This window comes from Phyllostomus hastatus, unplaced genomic scaffold, assembly GCF_019186645.2.
Source record: "Phyllostomus hastatus isolate PE091 unplaced genomic scaffold, TTU_PhHast_1.1 phas_scaffold_1066, whole genome shotgun sequence".
Classification (NCBI taxonomy): Eukaryota; Metazoa; Chordata; class Mammalia; order Chiroptera; family Phyllostomidae; genus Phyllostomus; species Phyllostomus hastatus.
Genome location: NW_025334004.1, coordinates 6,668,060 through 6,694,017, shown reverse-complemented (window position 1 = coordinate 6,694,017; position 25,958 = coordinate 6,668,060). Strand labels below are relative to the sequence as shown.

General features: G+C 36.1%; 1 protein-coding gene across 1 annotated transcript in view; it reads right to left on the bottom strand.

Annotated features, from left to right (window-relative positions):
* Positions 1–292: 292 nt before the first annotated feature.
* MARCHF5 (membrane associated ring-CH-type finger 5) overlaps positions 293–25,958 on the bottom strand; it is a 59,541-nt gene continuing 33,875 nt past the window's right edge. Inside the window, exons 3-6 of the mRNA XM_045854210.1 lie at positions 15,260–15,390; positions 7,015–7,198; positions 6,716–6,882; positions 293–6,071 (exon numbers count right to left, since the gene is read on the bottom strand). Coding sequence (XP_045710166.1) covers positions 5,955–6,071; positions 6,716–6,882; positions 7,015–7,198; positions 15,260–15,390 — 599 coding nt within the window. The 3' untranslated portion in view covers positions 293–5,954. The remainder of the gene's footprint in view (positions 6,072–6,715; positions 6,883–7,014; positions 7,199–15,259; positions 15,391–25,958) is intronic.

Sequence of the window (25,958 nt, the reverse complement as noted above, 5' to 3'; positions counted from 1 at the left end):
AGCTCCACCCTCTTGTTGCCTTTGTATGTCTCCTGTCATTCCACTTTTCACTCTGTATTGGGACTTATTTTCCTGTGCCTAGCATAATAGCAGATACTAAGTTCTCAAGAAATGTTTACTCAACAAATGGAGTAATAAATCGCAAGGGTTATGCTGATTTCCTGCTTTAATAAGTTCTAGTTTCCATTTTATAGGCTGGATAGTTTTGTCCCAATATCTATACACTTGTGTAGACTGATGGACAAAACTAGTTGCAGAATTGTTCTTAAAAATAAATCCTATGGAAAGCAAATTCAGTTCAATAAGCATTTATTGAATACCTGCTAGAAGATATGATTGAAGGAGATGCAAAATTATTTTTAAAAAGTCACATTGGTCTTTAGAAAGGAGAAATTATTGTCATACACAGTTCCACTGTTATCATCTTAAAAAAATAAAAATTCCTATTTGATTTTCAGTTCTGCCCTCAGTGGGAAAATTTTAGTTTTTAATTACTTTAAAAATAATGTATCTACATAGTTAAAGAAAAAAGTATAAAAGGCAACAGTCAAGAGTCTCCCCACACCCAACCTCCATCCTCCCAGTTCCCAAACCTCCTATAGGTAACTACAGTTTTCTTATGTATCTTTCCAGAGATTTTTAAAAGGCATAAACAAATAGATAACTCCCCAACCCCCATTTTCCATTCGTGATACACAGACTACATCTTTATTTCTTCCTTTTAACAATATACATGAAAAATGTTTATATCAGTATGTAAACAGCTTTCATTGTTTATAGCTGAATATTATTCCATTATGAAGGTACCATATTTATTTAGCCAATTCCCTACTGACAGACATTTAGGTTGATTCCAATTTCTTTTTACATACACTGCTACAAGTAATTTTATAGACATGTTGCTGTACTCAAGAGCAAATATATAAGGTAAATTCCTGACATTAGAACTGCTGATGCAAAGGGTTCAGGCACTAATAGTTTTAACAGATATTATCTAATTGCCCTCCATATAAATTTACAGCCCAATCAGAATATATGAAAATGACCCATTTATCATCCTGTATGCATTGCATTAAATCATTATGGCCCTTTCTGTGAATCAAAAATATCAGGGTTAAATGACTGTCAAATACTTTCCAAGTTATTAACTGAAAAGAGGCTAAGATTGTTTCCTTTTGCTGGAGGTGGAGTAGGGGTGTCAGACTGACTAGGATGGGTCACAGAGAAGGGCGCTGGTTACATGTGACAACTGTCAGCTCCAAACCCACCCTTCTCTGCCCAGCTTTGTGACACTGAACTGGACCCTGTGGACCTTTTTCCTTTGGAGCACAGGCTTTTTCAACAGAGGGCACGGCAGTGACACTGCAAGGCTATTGTGTCAGGAAGGCACCTTCCTCCCTTCCAGGTTCCAGCCTCTGCTGTGACCATTTCACACAGAGACCCCGAAGCCTGTGTGACATCTAATTGTACCCTCAGGCTCCCGACCAGATTGGCTTCTGCAGACCAGCTCCAGCCTGCCCTCAGTCAAGTTCCTCTGTCACTCCTCACAGTACCAGCGGAGGCCGCACCTTTTTAAAGGGATCTGAGTCTCAGCGCCAGAGAAAGATGTCTTCTTAGTCCTTTGTTGCTGTATTGTCTTACTCTCCCTCAGCCCTTTGGTGACAGCTGCTTTCATTGCCTCAACTTTTCTTTAAAAATCTCTTTTGCTCCTTTTAGTATTTAGTTCCTACCAGTCAACTATTTCTTACATGACTTTTCCCTGTTCACATAACTCATGTGATTTCTTTCTCCTGACTGATGTGATCTGATCATTAAGCAAAAATCCATCAAGATTCATACTTAAAAACTGTGCACTTTTGCCTCTCATTTTTGGCGTACAATTATCTGAAGTGATACAGAAACATTTGGATACTGATAAATGTACTATTAAAAGATCGTAAAGATATATTACCTCTCAGTTCCCATAATAGTTCTCTGCTAATTTTAAACTAGAGACAGTCCCTATTTAAGCAGGGCACATCTTCTACAGGCTCAAAGTATTCTGAGATGGCTCATGAATTTGGTTAATTTGTGGAATACAGTAAAAAGAAAAAAAAATTCCTACCCTTATGGATCTCACATTCTTGTGGTGGTAATATCACTGTGAGACTAAGATCTGCTTATGTTAAGACTAAACCTTTCAAAGCAAGCTTATTTCCCCATTTTACCTCAAGTGCTCAAATCTGAACAGTAGTATATTGTTGGCAAATAGGAACCATGACAGGTGATTGCCAGTAAGATGCTGAGGTCCACACGGGGTGGACCAGAATGATAACCTAGCTGGCCTCTGTCCTTTGCCCTAGGCTCCTACAACCACTCAGCTGCAAACCCTCCCTCTCTTCCCTTGTTCAGGACACTTTTCCAGGAAGTTAACAAGACCATTCCTCACCCCACCATTTCCAGTGGTAGCAGGTAGCAAAGAACATGTAATCTCAAGACCCCAGGGGACCAAAAAAAGATTATAGGCAAACAAACCTCTGCTTAAACTAGCACAGATTTACTTAGTTTTTGCTACCACACAGTAATCCAGGAGGTAGGTTTTATAATCTTCATTTTGATGAGGAAACTGAGGATTTGTCTACAACTAATTTAAAGTATTAGCTAGAACATGCACACAGGACCGTCCAACTATGCTGTTTTTCCTCTGCTCGTAGTCCATCTTTCAGATCAGGGTAATGAAATAATCTGGACACAATCCCCATGGATGGAAGGGCCTTTATTTGATGTCCTCATTCTAGAAGATTCTTACTTTCTAGAATGAAACTTTAGTTCTTAGTATCTCAAGAGGAAACAAGCTTTTTGTTTAAGAAATGTGTTTCCAATTCACTTGAATATACTTTAAGATACTCCACAGCATGAGACCACTCAGATTTTGTCTAGTTGCTTGTCTAATTGTAGTCCAAGTGGCTCTGAGGGTAGGTGAAAGGGGATACGTTAAAAACAAAAAAACAAAACAAACAAACAAACCCCCCACACACACACTTAAAATTTAAGATAGCCTAATTAAAAAATTAAGAAAAATTTCCCTAGAATTTAAAAAAATTCATTATTTTTACTTAAAAAACCTACCTACTATCTACATAACTATGATTCAAAAAGGATTACGTAGGTATGGAATTAATAAATTATGTTTTGGCAGTTGTTCAACAAACAAAGTACACCTAGAGAACATAAAAATTCTTTATTTAACCTAATCCATCCAATATTGAGATAATCTGCTATATTAAAAACAAGACGTTTTAAAAAATTACAGCATGGTTAGCAAGGTAGTGACTAAATAAGTCACTAAGCTTAACTTTATATTCATATTAATTTGATATTTATGTAATGATGAACAATATTTTCAGCCACTTGGGAGATAAGTTAACTTCTGCAAAGGGAATTCGACCAGTTGTCACTGAATTTCATAAAGAGGTTTAAAACATTAGTTTATAGAAATAACACAATGTGAAAATAAACTGAAAAACATGAAATATACCCACCCACCCCCAAAGTCTCCAGCAACCCTTTAATCTATACCCTAGTGTCTTTATTTTCTTCATTCCCCATTCCTAGAGTTGTGAGCAGACTATTTAGCAATTAAGAAACAACTACTGCTCTGTAGGGGCTATTTCGAGCCCAAAGTGCCTCTGTTCCTTTCTCAGTTAATCCTAGAAATATCTTGAGATTAAGTATTACTTGCATTTCAGAGATGAAGAAAACTGTAGCAGAGAGGAAGTTAGTCACTTGGTCAAGGTCAAGTTATTAAAAGCAGAATTGCATCCGAAGCCAGGTCCACCCAGCTCATGCCCTTTTGTTGCTTCATGGCGGTGCAGGCCAACTCTCTAAAGAGACTGGGACATGGTACTTCTGGAGCTAACAAGGCTCTTTAGATTTAAGTGTTCAATTCCAAGGCTGGAGGTCACTCTTGGTCCCGAGGCACTTGCAATCCACTCCCTACAGCCCTAGAAACCCTGCTCCCCTGACCCCAAAGGCTTAGAGTTGTTTCTGGGGCCCTCATAAGCCCTGATGCTAATAAATCCAAGCAGCTACTCCCCCATCTTGGGCATTAACGTAGTAAATGGGGAACTGTGTGCTTACATACCCTTAGTAAAAGCTGCCTAAAAGCTGTTCTATATAACAAAATTATGCAGGAAATGTCTAGTGTCTTTTCATCTTAAAAATGAAAGCCAATATATTTTATAATTACAGCTATATAATCTAAGTTATTTTTAAATATAATCATAGATTTTTATTTCCCCTTCAGCACTGCAGCAATGTTCTTAATAAGGCCCACTGTCAGTCAAATATTCCCTTCCTCCCCAAATAATTACAACTTTGAATGTTCAACAGCCATTCACATCATGTTATAACTCAAAATTAACACATTCATGCTATAAAGAAATACCAGTCTTAAATTACTAAAGCTAACATACACTGTTACAATCTAACATAGCTCAATCTAGCTCAATCTATGTTTGCTACACTCCTAAAGAGAAGTGGCCACTTATCAGTAAGGGAAAATGTTTATTACTGTCATGCATTAAGATACTGTAAACAAGAAAATAAAATTTTTGGAAGTAACTTTTTAAAATTTTATTTTAATTAATGAAAATAACTGCAAGACCACTCAGATTGCTGAGCAACATTAAAAGGCTTACTATTGAAAATGGCTTGGAATACATTAATTGCTTTTGAAAAATGAATATAAAACTAGTTAAACAGTGACTAAGATACTACCCTCATCAATATGACAAGCAATTAAAATCTAAAAATATTAGTATTGGGGTTTTTAATAATAAATTTACTTAAGCCAAAAACAATGACCTCAATATTTACTCAAGACTTATTTTCATAATTATCTCCTCACCGATTGGTATGAAAACAAAGAGCTCAAGGCCTCACCTTGGTTCACCACTGTTGGTTTTCTCTCTGTTGAAACTAGACTGTAAGCTATATGAAAACCCAGCAACCAAGTCTGTCTTGCTCGCCACTACACCACCTGCTGGCACAGTGCCTGGGCCAACAAGTGATCGGCATATACCTGAATAACTGAATCGATGAAAAAGAAGAGTAAAATAACTTTATTTTTTCACAAACCATTCTCTGTGCTCAAGCTACTATAATCTGGCAGCTCTAATTTCTAGAAATATGGATTTAAAATTTTACTCCAGTGATGGAAGGACCTGATGTCTCCGCGTCTCTCTCTCTCTCTCTCTCTTTCACACACACACACACACACACAGTAATTAAGACTGCACGAGTCAAAATTACATTATGAACTATGAGATGTCAACATTATATAAATAAATTTTAATAGTGAAAAAGTGATCTGGAAGCCCTGTGAATTCTTACCCTACACATTTTGGAGGATATCACATGGGTTAAGAAAAACAACAGAATTGCATTTGTTCAGATTATCATTTGAATGTTTACATACATTTTTGGTTTGCTATTTATAACTAATTTAATTTACATTTCATGTTACATGTACTCTTGTATAACATGTAATCAAATTATGCCAGTGAGAAAAATCCTCATAGTACCTTCATTGAATTGCTGATTCTAAGGAAACACTCAACATGAACATGTACAAAAAAGGCATGTGCATTTTTCAATATTTGCACAGGTTGATTTTTATATTTCTGTCTGAAGAAAATATGAACAAAGCCCAGATTTACCATGCTAAGATAATGGTTCAGATGACTGCCATAAAAGTAGTACATACAGAGTAATGAGATCGAATCACATCCTTAGGTTCCGTGATTACTGAGAGGACTTCCCCAGCCCTAAGTGCTTTCTTTATTATATTTCTTAAAAATACGAGAGCAGCAGCTTATCACAAGTCTTCACTACTGTGCATTAATGATGGAATCAAAACAACACAACAGACTCATAAGGATGAGAGGACTGTGGAACAACTACATGTCACAGTTTTATGCTTCTTCTTGTTCCGGATAATTTAGAATTTTGCGGTGTGCCTGACGTAAATATTGCTGCTGTTTGAAGTAAACTTTGAATGCTCCTTTTATGGCAACAAAAGCAATTCCACCCTAAAATAAAAAGGAAAGTTAGCTTTTTAAATGCATATTTAGAGAAACATAATAAAAATAAGTTTACAGAGGTAGCTACCATTACTATCTTCATTCTATGAGCATAGAGAAGAAATTTGATTTAAATTTCTCAGCACGGCAATGAACCAGGTAGTTGGACCCTAGAGCAGAAGTTCTTCACCATAATCTTTCTGGCAAAAGGGATGGATGTAGCTGGTGCAGCTCAGTGGATTGAGCACTGGCCTGCAAACCAAATGGTCACTGGTTCAATTCCCAGTCAGGTCCCAGTGGGAGACCTGTGGGAGGCAGCCACATATTAATGTTTCTCTTCCTCTCTTTCTCCCTCCCTTTCCCTCTGTCTAAAAATAAAATAAAATCTTTAAAGAAAAAAGGGATGGATGTGAGGATTCATGCATACTCCAGGAGAGAAATCGCCTACAGAATAGTTCTGGAAGGCAGAACTACTGCAGTGGATCCTTCCCTTTTTCCTGCTATTGGATGACAGTGCGGATAAAATATAGGCTTAAGACACAGAAGCCACAGAATAATGATATATTCCTTTGTTGTTGTTTTTTTATAAAGACATATATATTTCATTCTCTTTTGTATAGTCACTTGAGAAAATAGTATTAAAGCCATCTTACCAAGATTGTCCTTTGTAAATTAGAGTTAACACTACTAAACATCAGTTTACCAACTATTGTCGCAATAGTAGGAAAGACAAGGGCTCCACACAAAATTCGGGTGGCAGACACGTGATCTGCTAAAGGATTGGCCTCAGCAGGAATTCGAGGAACAGGGCAACCAATCCCTAGAGAGAGAGAAAAAAAAACCCAGGGCATTAGTGCTAATAAATTAGCACAGGTAAAATATCTTTGCATGTAAGGATTCTTCTACAAGATTAATTTGGCATGCTTGTTACAACCCCAATTCAGGGCCTTACCTGGGAATATACTGTTCAAAATTTGTAGTTTATTTGAGTATTTGCGCCATAGTCTAAGCACGTAGTCCTCCCAGCGAATCATCTTGCCTAATATCAGCATGACAGGAATAGTAGGAAGTCCAATTAAAAGGAATAAAGGATCGGCTCTCTCCATAACATCCAAACCTTCTTTATGGCCTACAACCTGTGAAACAGATACCATTTGCTAGAATTATTTCCTTATCTAATAAAGGGATGTTGCATGCTTGAGCTCTATTCATTTTAGAGGAAATGCTAAATGTCAAAAGAATACAGAAATAAAAAGTTAAAAAATATAAGCTGAAAGCTATCAGTTCTCATTTATTTATAAGAAGTGTCTCTAAGTGAAGGCCGAAAATACCAATTTCATATTACATTGGAAAAAAAGCTTTAAAACTGGTTGACTCATACTGATCACCATATTTTTCAGACTACAAGATGCACCCCCTTCCAATTTGGGGAAAAAAAATGGTGCGTCTTATAGTCCAAATGTAGCTTTACATTTACATTAGTGAAATGTTATTTGTGGTATTAAATGTTTTACCATATTTTTTGCTTTAAAATTTTTCCCCCTCTAAAACCTAAGTGTGTCTTATGGTCCAAAAAATACAGTACATATATTCATTCGTTCATTCATTCATTCATTCCTTTATAGAGAGAAAGGAGAGAGAAAAGTGAGGGAGAGAAACATCAATTGGTTGCCTCTTGCAGGCACCCCAACCAGGAATCAGGCCTGCAACCCAGTCATATATCCTAACTGAGAATTGAACTGGAGACTTTTTGCTTTTCAGGATGATGCTCAACCAACAGAGCCATGCCTGTCTGGGTGATTACATTTGGATAGAAGGGAGGGGACTTCTGGTTCTTGCTTCCATTCCTCTAAATTGATTTGGTTTCCCTGGGCTACTAGGTCCTATTTGTCTTCTAGCAGAGCAGCTGTTTTCTAGTTCTTCCTACTAGGAGGTAAGCATGGTCAACTAAGGGGCAGGACCTGCCTTCAGGAGATGGTCTGAAAACTCACTTCTCTTTGGCTCTTTCTCCTCACTCAGTGGTGTCTGGGATAAAGTAAGATCTCTCTGGTTGGCCAAATGCCTGCTCTACACACCTAACTCTCCCAAAATGCAATTCTAAGGCCTAGACTGGGAGATTGCTGTATGGAGTTCTGGCTACAGGTTCTAGTCATTTTTTCTAGTCCAGGAACCCCCCAGTGCCCTTGTTTATGGGGTAGTGAAGCTAAAACAATCCTTCCCCTCTCATCTGGGTCTTCAGGCTATTTCTCAATTGATTTAGATCCCAGATGGCAAGAAGTACATGATTAATTTCTATCTGTGCATTCCATATTTTTCACTTGCTGATCAATCTCACTTAGCCTTATACTTCTCTCAACAGCATTATTTTGTTGGTGAGCCTCTAATTTTTAACTAGAAAATTTCCAAGAAAATTCTTTCATAGGTCTCAAATGATCTCTCTTTAGCCAAAGTTTCAATTACTCACAAATTAAACATACTTCTCTGAGGGATTATTCTTGGCAGTTAAGATAGGGGAAGGAAACTACTTCAGAGTCTTGAGCTTTTAGCCCACTCAGGCATCATCACACAGTGAGGCAATAGCTTGAGAGAAGGACTCTACTGCAAAGGGCTTTATTGATCACAGTTGAAGACTAAACCAGAAAAAAAGGATTAGAAAGGACCTGTCTATATTTTTGATTGGAGGGAGGGCAAAAGAAGGAAGGGCAGGCAAGGAGAGCAAAGAAAGAAGGTAGGGAAGTCTATAGGCTGTGAGGGATAATGTACATTCAGAAAACAAGCTTATGAGATATTTTTTCAAAACCAAGATGCCCTTTATGTCAGCTATTGCAGCATAATTTTTTGGGTGGATGGATTACAAGGAGGTATGAAATAAGGTCAAGCTGAGAATGATCAGGGCAAATTGAAATTCTGGAAAACGGACTTAATCCAGGTAGAAATGTCTTATAAAATATGTGGAGAGGACCAAAATGGATGCTTTAAAAATTTCAGTCAGGCATATAGCCCAAACTTGCACTTGGCTATCTTATCTAACCAAGATGTAACATTAAAGGGCAGGAAGCCAGGCTCTTCCAAATGGCCATAAACCATGGCATCATTACATGATACTCTTCAGTATCTTCAGGTAGAAATTAATAACTTCACACATTGCCATGTGAAGGGTGATCATTTTGAGTTGTCCTTAAGTTAAATGGTCTGGCTCACAATATTTCAAACCCTAATCCCACACTGGTGGCAAAAGTAGACTGCCTTTATCTATAATGCTTTTCCAGGATATTAAATTTTTATATCATTTTATTAGCTCTCAAAATGTTAGCAAACAAATTTGAAAGTTCCCTTGCTGGGTTATTCTGTTTAGAATTTAGGGTTTAGAAATAGAAAACAGAGTGAATATTCAGGTATGGACTATATATAGTAAGGTGAAGTTTATTTCTCATGGATAGCAGTTAAAACCTCACAACCAGGTGTCTAAGGATGAGGAAACAAAAAAGAAAACAGGGCAAACAGTGAACGAAAGCCCATCATCCCATTTGTTACAGCCAAAGTGGAGAGAGAAGCTTTGTGCTCAGGCTGCCATGCATGCTCACTTGCATACATTCCTTCATTCAACTGAACTCTGATTATGTGCCAGACACAGGCTTAGTGCTGGGGATTAAACGGTGAGCTAACTAGATGTGCTCTGGAGGTGAGAGACAGTCAAATCAGACAAGTGGGCAAATATAAATGCTGCAAAGAAAACAGAATAGTATAACCTGTAGTATACTACCACTATGGTCAGAATCAAGGGCAATAAACGAAAGGTAAATTAAGCATTGAAGCTCATTTAATTTTGTTCAATACAAAAATAGCAAACTTTGTGCATGATCATATATATTCCGGTTTTGTGCTGCAAGATTTAAAAACAGATTATTTTTTTTGAAACAGATTCATAGATACAAAACAACTGATGATTGCCAGAGGGAAGGACTGAGTAAAAAAGGCGAAAGAATTAATAAGTACAAACTAGTAGTTACAGACCAGTTACAGGGATGTAAAGGACAACACAGGGAATATAGTCAATAATACTGTTATACATAGTAGGTATAGTGCCAGGTGGGTACTGGAAATATCAGGGGCAATGCTTTGTAAAGTATGATTGTGTAATCACTATGCAGTATACCTGAAACTAATAAAAAGAACACCAAGTGTAAACTGTTAATTGAAAAACAAACAAACAAACAAACAAACAAACAAAAAAACACATTATTTTTAAGACTTCAATTTTGGAGTGAGATTCAGGAACTAAGAAATTCCTCAGGAACTTTTCTTTTTTAAAGATTTTATTTATTTTTAGATAGAGGGGAAGGAAGGGAGAAAGGGAGGGAGAGAAACATCAATGTGTGGTTGCCTCTCGAGTGCCCCCTGCTGGGCCTGGCCCACAACCCGGGCATGTGCCCTGACTGGGAATTGAACTGATGACCCCTTGGTGTGCAAGCCAGCACTCAGTCCACTGAGCTACTTTTCTATGAGTTTATTATCCATGTAAAAAATAAAGGCCTATAGATTTATAGGTTTGGATAAGTTTATTTTTTTTTGCTTCAGAGCTAAAAGCTAGACCTTCATATCCAGCTAAGCCTACAATTCACCAATGCTGAAAGGCTACGAGTTTTAATTAAGGCCTGATCTTTTAAAGCACTGCCTGTTAGAACCCTACCTTTAAATGGGAGAATGGAATAGTGAGGAACTAATAGGTTTTCTTAGTTAGAATTTAGGATAATTAATTGTAGTGTAATTAAGAATGGACAGTGCTTAAGGGGGTAGTCTTTATACTAGATGCAAAAGTGGAACTAGGTTAGATATTAAGGTTCCATTGTTCCAGGATAAAATGTTCCAGCTGCCTCTGGGACTAGGTTTCACTTAAGGAGCCCAAGATTAGGGATAGGAGTCTTAATGCCTCTTCCTTGTTGTATGGTATTAGACATGTAAACTCTTTAAACCTGTAAACTAGGAATAATTGATAGTATCTAAACCACCAGATTGTTGCAAGGATTAAAGGCATCAGTGCTTGAAGGGTCTTCAGCCCAGTACTGTGGGGAAAAAGTGAACTATCATGTTGTCTGTTCAATAAAAATGTAACTGGAAGTTCCTATTTAAGTTCCTCACAATTAACAGAGATTGAACCTAAGACTGGTTCATAAAGAAAAAAAAAAGGAATACATGGGGAAAGAATAGTTGTCTGATTCCTTAATCTGATTTACTTTATAGCAGTTAGAGAATAAAAGAAAAAAAAACAGGAAAGTGTTAAAAAGAAAGTCCGAAACACTTCTGATTGTACAGTGGGGCGCATTCCCTGACAATATCTCAGGCAAGGAGAAATCTTCTTAATACTCTCAAACCACACACAGTACTACCCATTGTCCACAGCTGATCTCTCATTTCTGAGCTAAAAAATAAAAACTTTTTCCTGTGAGACAATACATGTAAAGGTTATTTCTAAATGGTAACACCTAATAAATATGTATTATCATAATTTGGGGTCTTTTTCTTTACTGTCACTGTTAACCATTATGTTAATTTTTGTCTCCTTGCTTGTATCATTTCTTCTCTCTACCAATCCAAATTATTTCCTTCAAGGGTCAGCATAAGACTTACCTTTTTCATAACTTCAAATGATTTTGCACTTTTACTGAATTAGAATACTGCTTATGGAGTCTACACTCTCTTCACATTTGCTTATATAACCTTATTAACCATTCTCCAGTTCATTTATATACACCTTGTCTTAGGCTACATTCCTTGAGGCTGGGAATGAGAGCTTTCAATTTGTTTTATATTTTATGCAGACCTCAGCTCAGTGTTAACTTTTTGGTTGAATCATACCAATATTGTTCAAAATGCCAGGATACAACTGGTAGCCATTTGTAGAGGATACAAACTATATTCCTAATTGGATCCTGTGTTGTTGAACTGTTCTATTAATTATAAAAAAAACCTTTTAAGATTGATTTAGTCTAAAGTCTTTTCAGGAAGAGCAATCCCATTTCCTATACTCAATTAGGTCTTAAATCAGTCTCAGAAGGCCTTAGTTTCCTCATCTGCAACAAATACATACCTGTATGTATTTGTATATTAAATAGTGTATAATGTGCTCCAAGTTTTCATGTCTTTGTCAATCCTAGTGAATCATCCGGAACTTCTTTGATCTAATGATGTACTGATACTTATTGCTGGAGTGAAATGAATTATTAGAGAGAATATAATCAACTGAACAAACCAGTTATACCTGATGGAACAGATCATATTAAAAAATCAATGTATTATGAAAGCCTGTTAAGTGTTAGTCTCTATGTATGTGCTATACAGGAATGTATAAGTATAAATAATATAGTTTCTACTCTCAAGCAAATTACTCTCTAATAGGAAAAGTATGATCTGAATACAGGAAAAGTTAAATAATTTAGGTAATCTATATAAGAAATATTACTTGGTTGGCACAAAAGTAGCTGCCATTTGAGGAATAAAAATATGTCACTAATGCAGAGGAAAAAGAAATCACAGTGGGCAGGAGTTGCCTGGTCAGTTTCAAGGAGGAAAAGTGGCTGAACTAAGCCTGAATGAAGGGTCTGGATTTGGATTAGTAGAGACGGAACTGCAAGCACAGTTATTAGGCAGGGAGGTGACATAACCCAAAGAACAGAGGTAAAGAACACTAAACAACATAAGGATGGGCTATAGGAGACAGCCCAATGGGCTATCAAAGCAGAATGAAGTAAGACTATGGAGGAGCCTGCACAATAAATCAGGTTAAGGAAATGAAATCTTTTTTCAAGCTAGTGGTTCTTAATCTTTATCCACTACACTCATGACAAATGATCATTTAATTTATTATTTGTGATTCATTCCAGTGATTATATCCAGATGGGGTGTCACCAACATTTTATGAAAAGCCTTGCAAAACTGTCTCACCATGACTATTAATGGAGCAACCAGAAGGACTGCTTACTATGGACCCTGGCATAGATAGGTTATGTGCAATTTTTGGAATATTACATATATAGTAAGTCCCCATTTTCATGGTATTGACAGGTTCTATTAGTGAAATGATAAAACTAATTTTACCATAAGCTAATTGATATAAACAAGAGTTAAGTTCCCACAGTATCTTATCAACATAAAATGATGCTGACAGACACATTGAGGACCTGCTTCAACTCACTTTTTCTTTCATACACTAATTTATATTAAAGAAAAGCAAGTTATATCATCTATAAACCTAAGTATATTTATTCAGTTACTTACGAAATGCTTAACCAATCTAGGCACTACTTTTGAGAAGCACTACTTAAGGCAGAGGAGATGGTTAAGCTTGAAATAAAATGTTGAAGCCCTGGCTGGTGTGGCTCAGTTGGTTGCAGTGTCATTATCCTGGAACTGAAAGGTCGTAGGTTTGATTTCTGGTCAGGGCACATACTCAGGTTGTGGGTTCAATCCTCGATTGGGGCAAATATGAAAAGGTAACCAACAGGTGTTTCTCTCACACTGATGTTTCTCTCTCCTTTCCTCTCTCTCTAAAGCAATGAGAAAATGTCCTGCAGTGAGGATTAAAAAAGACATCAAAGGTATTATTTTAGGAAGATTCATTTGAAAGGATAGATTGATAGAAGAGAACGAAGTCAGAAGAACCAATCAAGAGGCTCCTTTAGCCATTCAGGTTACAATGGGGGAGTGACAAGAAATCATGAGGTGAAGACTATGGAAAGGAAGCATAAATGTAAGACATATCAAAATGAAAACTGCTTGGCCTTGGTCAGTGGACTGCATATAGGCAGTAGAAAGTCAAAGGCAATTCTAAGAATGTAGACTATAAACTGAGTAGATGAAAAAAGAATAGGAATTAAAAGTACAGATAAATTATAATGGGGAATAAATTTAGGTTGCAAAATGAGAAAGACATGTTTGATTTCAATAATACTGAGTATGCAGTCACAAGAGGTCATTTAAGGACGGTCAAGCTGCTATTGTAAAACTGGATTTGAGGAAAGATTAGGTCAAAAGATATATTGGAACACAAAAAGCACAGCAAAGACAAAAATCTTTAAGGAAGAGGTATATAAAAAGAGTTGAGTTGAAGGCCTGGGACTAAATCTGAAAATTTAAGTCTAATTTTCATCAACAGTTACTGATTATAGCCTTATTCTGTAATAGCAAAATACTAGAAGCAACACATTTTCTAATCAGCAAGAGACTGGTTATAAATTGTAGTAATTCTGTATATAGAATACTATACAAATTTCTGCACACTTACATAAAAAGATCTCTAAAATTCACTGTGAAAAAAGAGGGATGAAACTCTAAAATACTTCTTTTGGGTTAAAAAAAAAATGTGTGTGTGTGTGTAAATACATTGAGTTGGCCAAAAAGTCCATTACATTTTTTCCGTAAAATAAAAAGACACATTTTTCATTTTTACCAATAACTTTCTTGGTTTGGAAATTTTGAGTATGTTGGCTACCTTCTACTATTGACTTCTAGTGGATAGAGGCCAGGGTACTACTAAACATCTTCTAACGCATAAGATAGCACCACAGCAAAGAATTATTTGACCAAAATGCCAATAGTACCAAGAAACTTCGCAAACCACTTTTGACACGACCATCAGTCAGAGCACCTTCTCCATACACTGCACGAATATTCTCTTGTATTTCAGATGCATTTTTACCTTCCTTGAGATAACAAAGCATAATATGCTGAAAATGTGTTATTTTCTTCCACCTTCAGTACAAAATGGCTGCACAAAAATTCACCAATCTTGGTAAGTTAAACACACACACACACACACACACACACACACGACAACTGTCACAATACAATCTACCAAAATTGTTGTGAGTGAAGTTAAAGACAACTAAGTGCTATTAGAGCCACTGTATGGAAAAAATGGACTTTTTGGGTGACCCAATATTTATTTTTTCTTGCATATGCACAAAGAAAGTTTGGAAGAATATATATGAAAGTAATAATAGTGGCTACCTGGGGAGGTAAGGAGAACTTGGGCAAATAAAGAACAGGAGTAAGAAGGCTTTTCACCAAGTAGCTTTTTACATATTATTTTTAGGTCATGAAAATGCTATTGTCCAAAATAAATTTTAAAACTCCTAACAGTCTATTTCACAGATCTTCACATCAAAAGTAATATAACTGAACAGAGTTAAATAGTGAACCTGCATCACTGTCACTGCTCCGTAAGTCACAGCTGTCCAATAGATAGAGCCAACCATTATTCCCGCTGCAGCAAATGGACAGGCTTTTGAGATCAGTCTATCTGCAAGATCCAAGACGTATACAACTGGACCTATGAGACAAAGAAAATAAAGTTTCAACACAAGACAGATTTTTAAAAATGCCTTATTCAGTATTTTCCGAAGATCTAAAATATTTTAATGAGGTTGTTCTGGTGTTTAGAAATACTGTTGTAAATGTGATGGAACCCTACATTTGAAGAGGTTTAGAATTTCTCAGGCATTTGCATGAATAGCTAAATTTCACTTCTGAAATTTAAAAAAAAAAAGCCTCTTTAAATATTTTTCTGTATCAGTAAACCTAAGATTAAAACCTCAAACACAGTTGCTTCTTATAAAAGAAATAGTTCTCTCACTTCTCTTAATCACAATGGCAACTACAGAATGAAGCGGCCTTTTCAGCCTGCCTTTCCTAAACAGTTCCTAGTCATAATTAAATTCTCTAGTACTTGGTAAGAATATCACTTCTTTGACTTCACTCATTACTTCCTTGGAACAGTGTGTGAAAGTAACCAAGCCTATTTTCTTATAGTTACACAAAGTCAATCTATCTTATTTTGATTTTCAATATGCCATAATTAGTTGAGTATTATTCTCCAACAAGCTTCTTTTAATTATCATAATACCAGTTTTTATGGCATTCCAACAGCTGTGTGTGCCAATTATGCTTCTATTATTATGTGCTTAACTGTGAAATTTCGCTATTACCTCCCTCTGGAATTTATTTGGAATAGCTACATTTGGAAGTATTCTAATTAACTGCCATTTAGTCCAATAATATAATTTAGCTACAGAATTTTCCAGAACAGTGGAAGGGCCTAAAGAACTGAATATCTAAGTTTAATCAAAAGATTATGAAACCTTGATTTAATAATAACAGTATTTGTTGAATACCGGCCACATGCATCCTATTATTTGAGACACTTTCTTAGAAATGTACAAGTGTTTTTACCTACCTTCTGAGGGCTTACAATCTACAGGAGGATGCCATACACAAAAACAATTTATTTTCATTGTATAAAGAAATTAACATAGCAATATGATGATAAAATAAACATATAAGAGCAAGCATTCATCTACAGAACTTCCGATCACTACTTCCCCCGATCATTGGAGCCAGTAATGTCACTAGTTTCTGTATAAAGAGAGACCACATTGTGAAGTAGAAAGAATATTTGGAGACATCAAACAACCTATGATTTAAATTTAGCATATTCACTTTGACAATATTTACTAGTGTCAAATTTCAGCTTACATAACATTTAAAACTATGACAATGCATCTTTTGAGACCAAATAGATAAAGTAAGCCTAGTTTAGGGTACACTGACTCTACATACTCTAACAACAGCACTTCTTAAATGTCTGTATGATACTAGGCGCTGTGCCACAGGCATTACACACATCATTATTTAACCTCATAAAGTAGGGTTTAATCCTCACAATACACACATTTGCTGGGTTAAGTTTGTAACTACCTCAGAAGGCACAATAAGTCATTACAGTGAATCACCAAAGATCCCTCAAATGTTGGTACTAACATTTAAAGACAACACTTCAACTTTCATATTCTCTACTGATAATTCTTTAATCAGAAACTGAAGCCACAGGAGAACCACCACAGACTCTATAGCACATGTACTCATCTACCAGATCTCATCTCCTCACCACTCAAACTCATGGCTCCAGCAATTCTCTGCTCCTCTTCAGATGATTTCCAAACAAACGTCATTATTTCTTCTATCTTAAAGAAATTCTTCACTTGATCCTTTTCCTCCAATCGTTCCATTTCTTTGCTCCTTTTCAAACAAAATTCCTCAAAAGACTTATCTGTTTTCACTTTTGCTCTCATTCAGTTCTCTCTTGAACCTGCTCCACAAAACTGCTCAATAAGGTCACTAACCATCTATGCATTGCTAAATCTAATCCCAGCTTTCCTCTCTTTTGGCCTATCAGCAACATATGACAAGGATTTCCCTTCTTCCTCCTGCATGGTTCTTCACTGCATGAGCACGATATCACCATCTCTTCATTTTCTTTCCACCTCACTAGCCACTAACTCTTCAGTCTCCTTTGCTGGTTCCTCTTCATGATCTCAGTGAGCCCACCCTATCAATACACCTCACTGTACTCCCTATTTGATTACTTGGCTCTAGTTTTCTTTTTTCCAAAGCACTTAGTAGCTAACAGACTCTAATTTACTTGTTAATTCTCTATCCACATACTAGAACAGGGAAACTACAGCCCACTGGCCCAATCCAGCCGGCTGCCTGGTTTTGTAAATAAAGTTTTATTGGAGCATGGCTACACACAAAGCCTAAAATACCTTTTTTTTTTTTAAACAGAAAAAAGTTTGCCAAGTTCTGAACTAGAACAAAAGCTCCAAAAAGGAAATCTTTAGGTGTTGCTTTTTCATTATTCTGTACTAAGCCCAAGTTACAAGACTATTTCCTACCCTGTCAGAATCAGAATTTACATGGAAAGAGGTATTCTACATGCTTCCAATGTACCTTCTTCCCCTCCTCTTTTCAACATGGTACTTAGAATGATCTACTGATGGAGTAAAGCAAGTTAATTCCTAAAAAATTAATAAAAATTAATTTGAACGAAAATATAATTCCTGAAAGTAATCTATCACTACCACTTTTCTCTATCATGAACATGGATAATCTAGAGATGTTTGAATTATCTTTCCTTTAAAGATCTCGGAAGGTTCTAACAAAATTAGCTCAATTTTCAGTTTTCTTCCTGAATCATTGGGTGTGAATTCCTTTTGCACAAACAAAAAACAAACAACCCTCACTTTTCATTTTGGAAATTTTCTGCTCACCCTTTGGGTCATATGGAAAAGATATGCTGGATTAAATCACAACACTGGCTGAATTGTGGTCCCTAATTCTAGTGTTTTTGACAAAATTCTGTCTAGGCTTTTACATTTATTTTGTCTAAACCTCTCAAGGCTCTTCCAGATAGACTAGTCCAAGATTAGTTGCATAATTAAAAGGTTAAATGTCTAGTGGTATTCTATACCATTAGAATAATAAAGTTGCCACCCAGAGGAGGTATTTCTGAGAACTAAAGATGATCTAGACCAGCTATTTGGTGAGTAAGAACAATCACTGACGTCCCCTGGATGACTCACTGAATCATACCCTGCTGTCAGGAAGCTTATTGTGTGCTCGTATCCCATGACTTGCATCACAAAAAGAAAATACTAATAGCGACTAGATTCTTCTTATTGTCAGATTATAGCACAAAGTATTATAGGAAGTGAGGCGAGGCAAGACTCTAGCCCTCAATTCTAACAGGAAGGAAGAAGTGAATAAATGCACCTTGCAAGTTAAATATGTCAGGGTATAAAAAGGGTTCAATATTTTAAAAAGGCATTATTAAATTTTTAATGCCTCAGTGGGATTTGCCACTTATGTTTTTGATAGCATTGTATTTAAACAGTGGATGGCAAATTAAAGGAAATATGTTGTGAATTCTTTTATACAATAGAAAAGCTTTTGTGAAAAAAAAACTACACCCTAATATTTTGGGTAAATTCAAATCTTCACATTTCATATTTAAATGAAATCAAACAGTGAGCTGAGAACTACTGGGGAAACTCCTAAGTTCATGTCTACTGAAAAAGAAGTAATGAGTTTTTTCTGGAAGACACTGAAAATGTAGATTTGCTGCAGCTGTGATTTAAATTCAAGTCTATACGTATGAATGGTGTTAAAGGCATTATCTTGGAAAATAAGAAATTAATAAAATGAAAGGCAGGCAATACTTGGCGCTCAACATCTGCTGGCATTGCTTATAATACCACCCGGAATTCCTAGGACCTTTCTCAGAGATAGAAAGGTATCCTCAAAAATATGGACCAATTCTTAAAAAATAATTTCCATGTTATGAGTGCTATAGTTTATAACACAGAACATAATTTAATGAGCATTTTTAGGTACTTTATAAGATAATCTAAGAAGATTATAGCTCCCATGAACCACAAGGTTTCTGTTACATGGCCAACGGTTTATAAAAGACAATTAACAAGCAAATAGATTGCTTGCAGAAGCTATTCAAGTTTCCATGTTATGGGGCTGTTTTCTTTGCACTGAACGATTTTGCCCTAGACCTCACTCAAATGCCAACTTGTTAAGTCAAAACATCAACTCCACTTTCAGATTAAGAACCATCCAGAATTGCAAGTTTTAGAGGCCACCAAGAATCCAACAATATACTTTTAAACTTCTCTTCTTGCTCCAACTCTTCTTTTTGTTGCACTGTTTCTGGGATGTATTATCTCTATTTTAATTAAGTCTGTATGCAAACCCAACTGCCCAATGAAAACGAACCTAACTTGGCGTTATTGCTCTACCCCACCCTGTTCATGTCCCAAGAGGCTTCCTTTACATACTATCCCACAAAATGCACTTACCCCTTTGCTTGTGCATAATGTTAGTACTTTATGTTCTTGTTCAATGTTTGTTCAGTTGTCTCAATATCCTTTATGTCTGGCCATGTCAGCATCATCTTAGACTGAAAACTCCCAGGGGGCAGGGGCCATGTCTGTTTAACTCGTTTTGTACAATGCCTAGGACAAAACCATGTACAGATAGGTGCTTAAAAAATGCTTTTTGATGATGATTGGCATCACTCTCAGGGACTCTCTAAGCTCTCAGCACATGGTACTTGGTAGTAGTACATCAGGGCAACTTTGGCCATTCCACAGGGCACCAAATAAAGCTAATTACAGCCCTCTGGCAAGTATCTGACTCAATCAGTTAAAATTTTTTTAAAGTATTAATTATATGATCCCAAGTCAACAAATGTAAACTGTATTGAGGACATGAAATAATATCACAACAACCAATTCAATTAAGAGTTCAAAATATACAGGAATCCTAATGGGATAGTAGTAAAGAGTTTTAACTCTTTCTCTAGCACTCAACACTGTTTTTAAAAGGTTTAAGGACCTCAGACAAGCTTATGTAAGTTTCATCTTTGCTCTCTACTTGTAGGTTTAGAGTTTACCATTATTATGTTACAACAAATATCCTGCTAACTCAGCTGTAAGTTCCATTGCCTAATAAGAAGTTACTGTAAATAGAGAAGAAAGGATATGTTCTTGGACAATTTTTTAGATAACCAAACTAATAACTGACAAAAAAACTTCCCCTTCCAAAACCTCAAAGAATAAAAGATCCAGAGTTTTAGAGTACCATTCCTCCAGGTGTATATACATAGCATATCATCACAAAAGTAACTAAAGATTGTAGTAGTTCTTTATGATTACATAGTTTGAGCTAAGGGAAAACTTAAATTTATCCTAAGAACAGAATAGCCCATAGAATATTTGAGGGTTATAAGTACTTATTAAGCACCTATTGTACATATAACATTTTACTGTGCATTAAAATAAAGGTAAAATAAAGGTAAATAAAACTGAACACACTAGCCTCTGCCTCCAGGGAGTCTATAATCTAGTTAGGGACAAACAATAAATACACATTAAACAACTGAAAATTTTAAAGGCAAAATTAACAAATGTATAAAAGTACAGTACAAACTATACAGATACCTATTAATGAAATTTTAATTAAAGATTAAAGAGTTTTAAAACAACTGTATATATTTACTAATTAATAGAAGTGAATCTTAACCTACAATTGAAGTTGATAATCGAAAAGGGGAATGCTAAAAGACCTTTTAACTAGCCAAAAGACTTTATTCAACCCTGGCTGGTGTGGTTCTGCGGACTAAGTGTTGGCCAGCCAAACAAAAGGTTGCTGGTTGATTCCTGGTTAGGACACACGCTTGGGTTGTGGGCTAGGTACCCAGTTGGGAGCATGAAAGAGGCAACTAGTCAATGTTTCTCACACACTGATGATTCTTCCCTTCCTCCCTCCCCTCTCTAAAAATAAATAAACAAAACCTTAAAAAAACTTTATTCAAGAGGTGTATATATATATTTAAAGCTGGTATAGCAAGCAGTAAGGTGGGGATTATTTGACAGAAACCTTAACTAGATCTTTAAAGAACATGACACAATAGGTAGGAAGTAAGTTCCTGGTGAGAGACATACTAAAATGAGAAAGATATTTAGGGAAAACTGATCTTATAATAGATTATTTAAAGTCAGAATAAACTAGAATAGAATCCACAAGATTCTGTATACAAATTGAGTACAAATACAGACAAAGTAGTATCAATCTAAAGAAGCTTGATATAAGAATTAGGAAAGAATCGACCCTGGCTGGTGTAGCTCAGTGGATTGAGTGCGGGCTGCAAACCAAAGCATCGCAGGTTTGATTCCCATTCAGGGTACATGCCTGGGTTGCAGGCCACCACCCCCAGCAACCGCACATTGATGTTTCTCTCTCTGTCTCTTTCTCCCTCCCTTCCCCCTCTAAAAACAAATAAATAAAATCTTAAAAAAAAAGAATTAGGAAAGAACCAAGAAACATTGTAACTTATTAGAGAAAAGGCATTGTCTGCTTTTTGTAGAAAACCATACCTAAGGTATTACATTTTTTTACTTTCAAAAAAGTTCAAAGTGTGATGAAAGAAACTCCACCATCAATTATTATTAATATATAAAGAGATGGCAATATTAATTATGAACATACTACATGTTTCTGTCCAGAGAGTATCCAACTATGTAATATGAAAATAGATACATTTATCGAAGATAGAAGTTACAAGAAACATTGTACATAGGACAATGACACTTCAGTCCCCTTCAAAGTTGACACTTTGTGACCTCACACAGTTCTGATTACCATCAGATGCCCTGTCATATTTTCCTGAATCCCACTGAGGGTCTGGAATCTCTGCTCTTTTAAAGGTGATTTTAGTTTGGAGAAAAGTCAGAAGTCAAAGGGCACTAAATATGGGCTGTAGGGGGTTGAGTCACCTGGGTGATCTGATGTTTTGCCAAAAAAAATCTCTGCACAGACTTAATGCATGGGTGGGCACATAGTTGTGATGAAGCTGCCAATCATCAGTTGCCCATAGCTATGCCCTTCTGAGTTATCCAAATAGTTTCTGGGAGAATGTTCAAGCTGAATGCAAAACCAGGGAACAGATTTGTTCCTCTCCTCACTTAGTCATTTTGAATGTGATGGCCACATAGTACAAATGCTGACTCAAGTCATCGTTGTTCATGTATGTGCATTCCAGTCCACTCTCCTTGGCTGCAGGTTACATCGATGTTGCACAAACCATTCTTGTTACATTAACAATGGCTGGACTTTTTCTGGACAGATCTCATATGCCAAAATATCATCAGACATTTTCTTTAAACGTACCTACCATTTTCAAAGTTCCCATTATGAGAATTACTTTTATTAATAAAAAACTTACTTTTTAGAGAACAAAGGGTTATCAGAAAACTCAGGTAAGCATAACCCTGAAGAAAGTCTACCTGATATTAGTTTCATTTTCTTTTTCTAAAGAAAATTTATTTTTTCTCTTCTAGAGAGAGGGGAAGAAAAGGAGGAAGAGAGGGAGAGAACTATCAATGTGTGGTTGCCTCTCGAATGCCCCCTACTGGGGACATGGCCTGCAACCCAGGCATGTATGTATCCTGACTGGGAATTGAACTGCCGACCCTTTGGTTTGCAGCCCGCACTCAATCCACCGAGCTACACCAGCCAGGGCTCTCTCTCTTTATGAGAAGCTCATATTAGGTTCCTTAGAAGGTCACATAACAAGGCAGGTAAGAATTAGGTAGGGTCTGCTGTATGTATGTATGTGGAATCTAGACAAACTGCTATTTCTGGGCCTGAATTTCTGCACCTGTTCAATGAAAATATCTGCTTCAGTTTTTGTGAAAATTAACATAAAGCACATGAAGCTCTTAATACAGTACTTAGTGTTATGCAGTAACAATCAATGTCAGCTATTACTTCTTTCAAAAACAGTAAACCAAGTTAAGCATAATAGAACTATAGGAGAGGAGTTAAAATCTAAGACATATGTTTGAGGGAAAGTTTGTGGTACAAGGCTCTGGTATAAAAACAAGTCTTTCAGGAAATTCTCATGTAAGTAATAAAGGATAGTTTCTTTTTGCTGAAAGGTCTGGGATAAGGAGGAGAAGGAAAATTCATGGAGCCAGGAAATCTGGGAATAAAGAGGGAGAAGAAACAGCAGACTTTCAGAATTTAGGTCTATAATTGGTAATTATTTTTAAAAAATATTCTACAATTATGTTTTGTACCTACAATTCAGCTATCTGTATCTATACATAGTATGCACCCAGAAAGTCTTACAGTGTCAAAGATACTTCTTAAACTTAATCTACTTTTAAATCTTAGTGAACAAGACCAGAAGTTATCCAGCAGTAAACACAAGAATCCTTATTTGAAGGTATCCTAGTCATTTGCCTCCTAAGGGGGTATATATGAGGGCCAAAGAAGACATAATGAAATGTGTAACTACAAACTTCAATAGCACAAGGGCATTCAAAGACTGAATCACTATGGATAGGAATGTGGTTTTGAAATTTCTTTATTTTGATCACTCATAGAACTTAGATATAAAGTAAAAAATAAATACTTCTGACAGCTCAGTGTAAATTGAAGAAAATACTTGAATTCTTAAGGTTATATTTGTTTTTAAGTAGTAAAATAAGCCAATAATATATTTTATGAGAGCACTCAGAAAAGTAACAGGTTGAATTCCTATAATAGAGGGCCATGTGATTAGAAGAAAACAATGTAGACTATTCTTAGAGAGTAACTGATAGCTTAGAAAATATTAAAAATGTAAAATTCTCATAAAAATTTCATGAAGTCAAGAAAAAGTGTTTAAATTTGGAAAAAGTATTTTTAATACTTACTTTATAGTAACCTTTTCAAATCTACAACATTCTTACTTACTTTATAACAGTTTGGCCACCTCACTCACAAAGAAATGTAATTGAAGACATGAGATATCTTTCCTTACCTCAGAGATTGGCTAAAATTTTAGTTTGTGAACACATTCTCTTGACAAAGTTGCAACAAATAGGCACACTCATCTACTGCAGATAGCTATACAAAAGGTATAGTATTTATTAAGGTGAATCCGGCAATATTTAGCATATGTGCAATTCACCGTTTGACACAGAAACCCATTCTCTGTTCATCTGCACATAAATATTCTAAGCTAATAAATGCAGAAAGACTGAAAGAATTACAATGTATTTTTTCCATACTACTCAATAAAATAACAGATCTACAGGCAATGAATGAAAATTATTAATTTATGCTAAAACCAGTAAAAGGAAGCTAATAAGGAACTTTAATGGATGCTCCAAGCTGATGATACTTATATCCACTAGTCATTCTATCATGAAAAGAAAAACTACACATTCTCAGTTTTATGAGACAGTGACATATAATATTTAAGATATACAATGTAATGATTTGATACACACATATGAGAAATGATTACCATAATAAGGTTAGTTAATACTTCAATCCTCATACTACCACCTTTTGGTAATAACACTTAAAATTTAGTCTCATAACTTCCAGGGATATAATACAGTACTGTTAATTATAGTCACCGTGCTATGTATTAGATTCTGAGAGCTTATCTATCTTCTATTGATTGACTGATTTGAGAGAGAGAGAGAGAGAGAGAGAGAGAGAGAGAGAAAAGGTATTTGTTGTTCCACTTACTGATGTATTTATTGGTTGATGCTTGTATGTGTCCTGACCAGGGATTAAACTCAAAACCTTGGCATATCGGGACAGCACTCTAACTGAGCTACCCAGCCAGGGGAGAACTTACTCATCTTTTAGTTGTAAGTTTGTACCCTTTGATCAACATCTTTTAATATCCCTCACTCCCTGGCAATCACCATTCTACTATGTCTATGAGTTTGGCTATTTTAGATTCTACAAAGTGAGAACATATAATATTTGGCTTTCTCTGTGACTCAGCATAATATCCTTAAGATCCACCCATGCTGCCCTGTCTGGTGTGGCTCAGTGGATTGAATGCTGGCCTGTGAACCAAACGGCCGCTGGTTCAATTCCCACTCAGGGCACATGCCTGGGTTGCAGGCCAGGTCTGCAGTAGTGGGTGTGTGGGAGGCAACCACACACTGATTATTTCCTTCTGTCTCTTTCTCCTTCCCTTCCCATCTAAAAATAAAGAAATAAAATCTTAAAACAAAAATCCAACCATGTTGTTGCAAAAGGCAGGATTTCCTTATTTTTTAAAGTATTTAATAGTGTAATTAATTTTCCACTGTGTGTATGTCACATTTTGTTTACCCATGCATACATCAGTGGACACTTAGGTTGTTTTCATGTCTTGGCTATTGTGAATGATGCTGTAGTGAACATGGAGATGTAGGTATCTCTTTGAGATAATGATTTCATTTTTTTTGGATTATCTACCCAGAAGTGGGATAGCTGGACCATATAATAGTTTCATTTTTAATTTTTTGAGGACTCTCCTTACTGTTCATACTGATTTACATACCCCCAAATATTGCATAAGCCATTTTTCTACAGCCTTGCCAACGCTTATTCTCTCGTCTTTTTTGTTACAGCTACTCTAACAGGTGTTAGGTGGTATCTCATTGTGGCTTTGACCTCACTTTCCTGATGATTAGTGATGTTGAGCATCTTTCCATG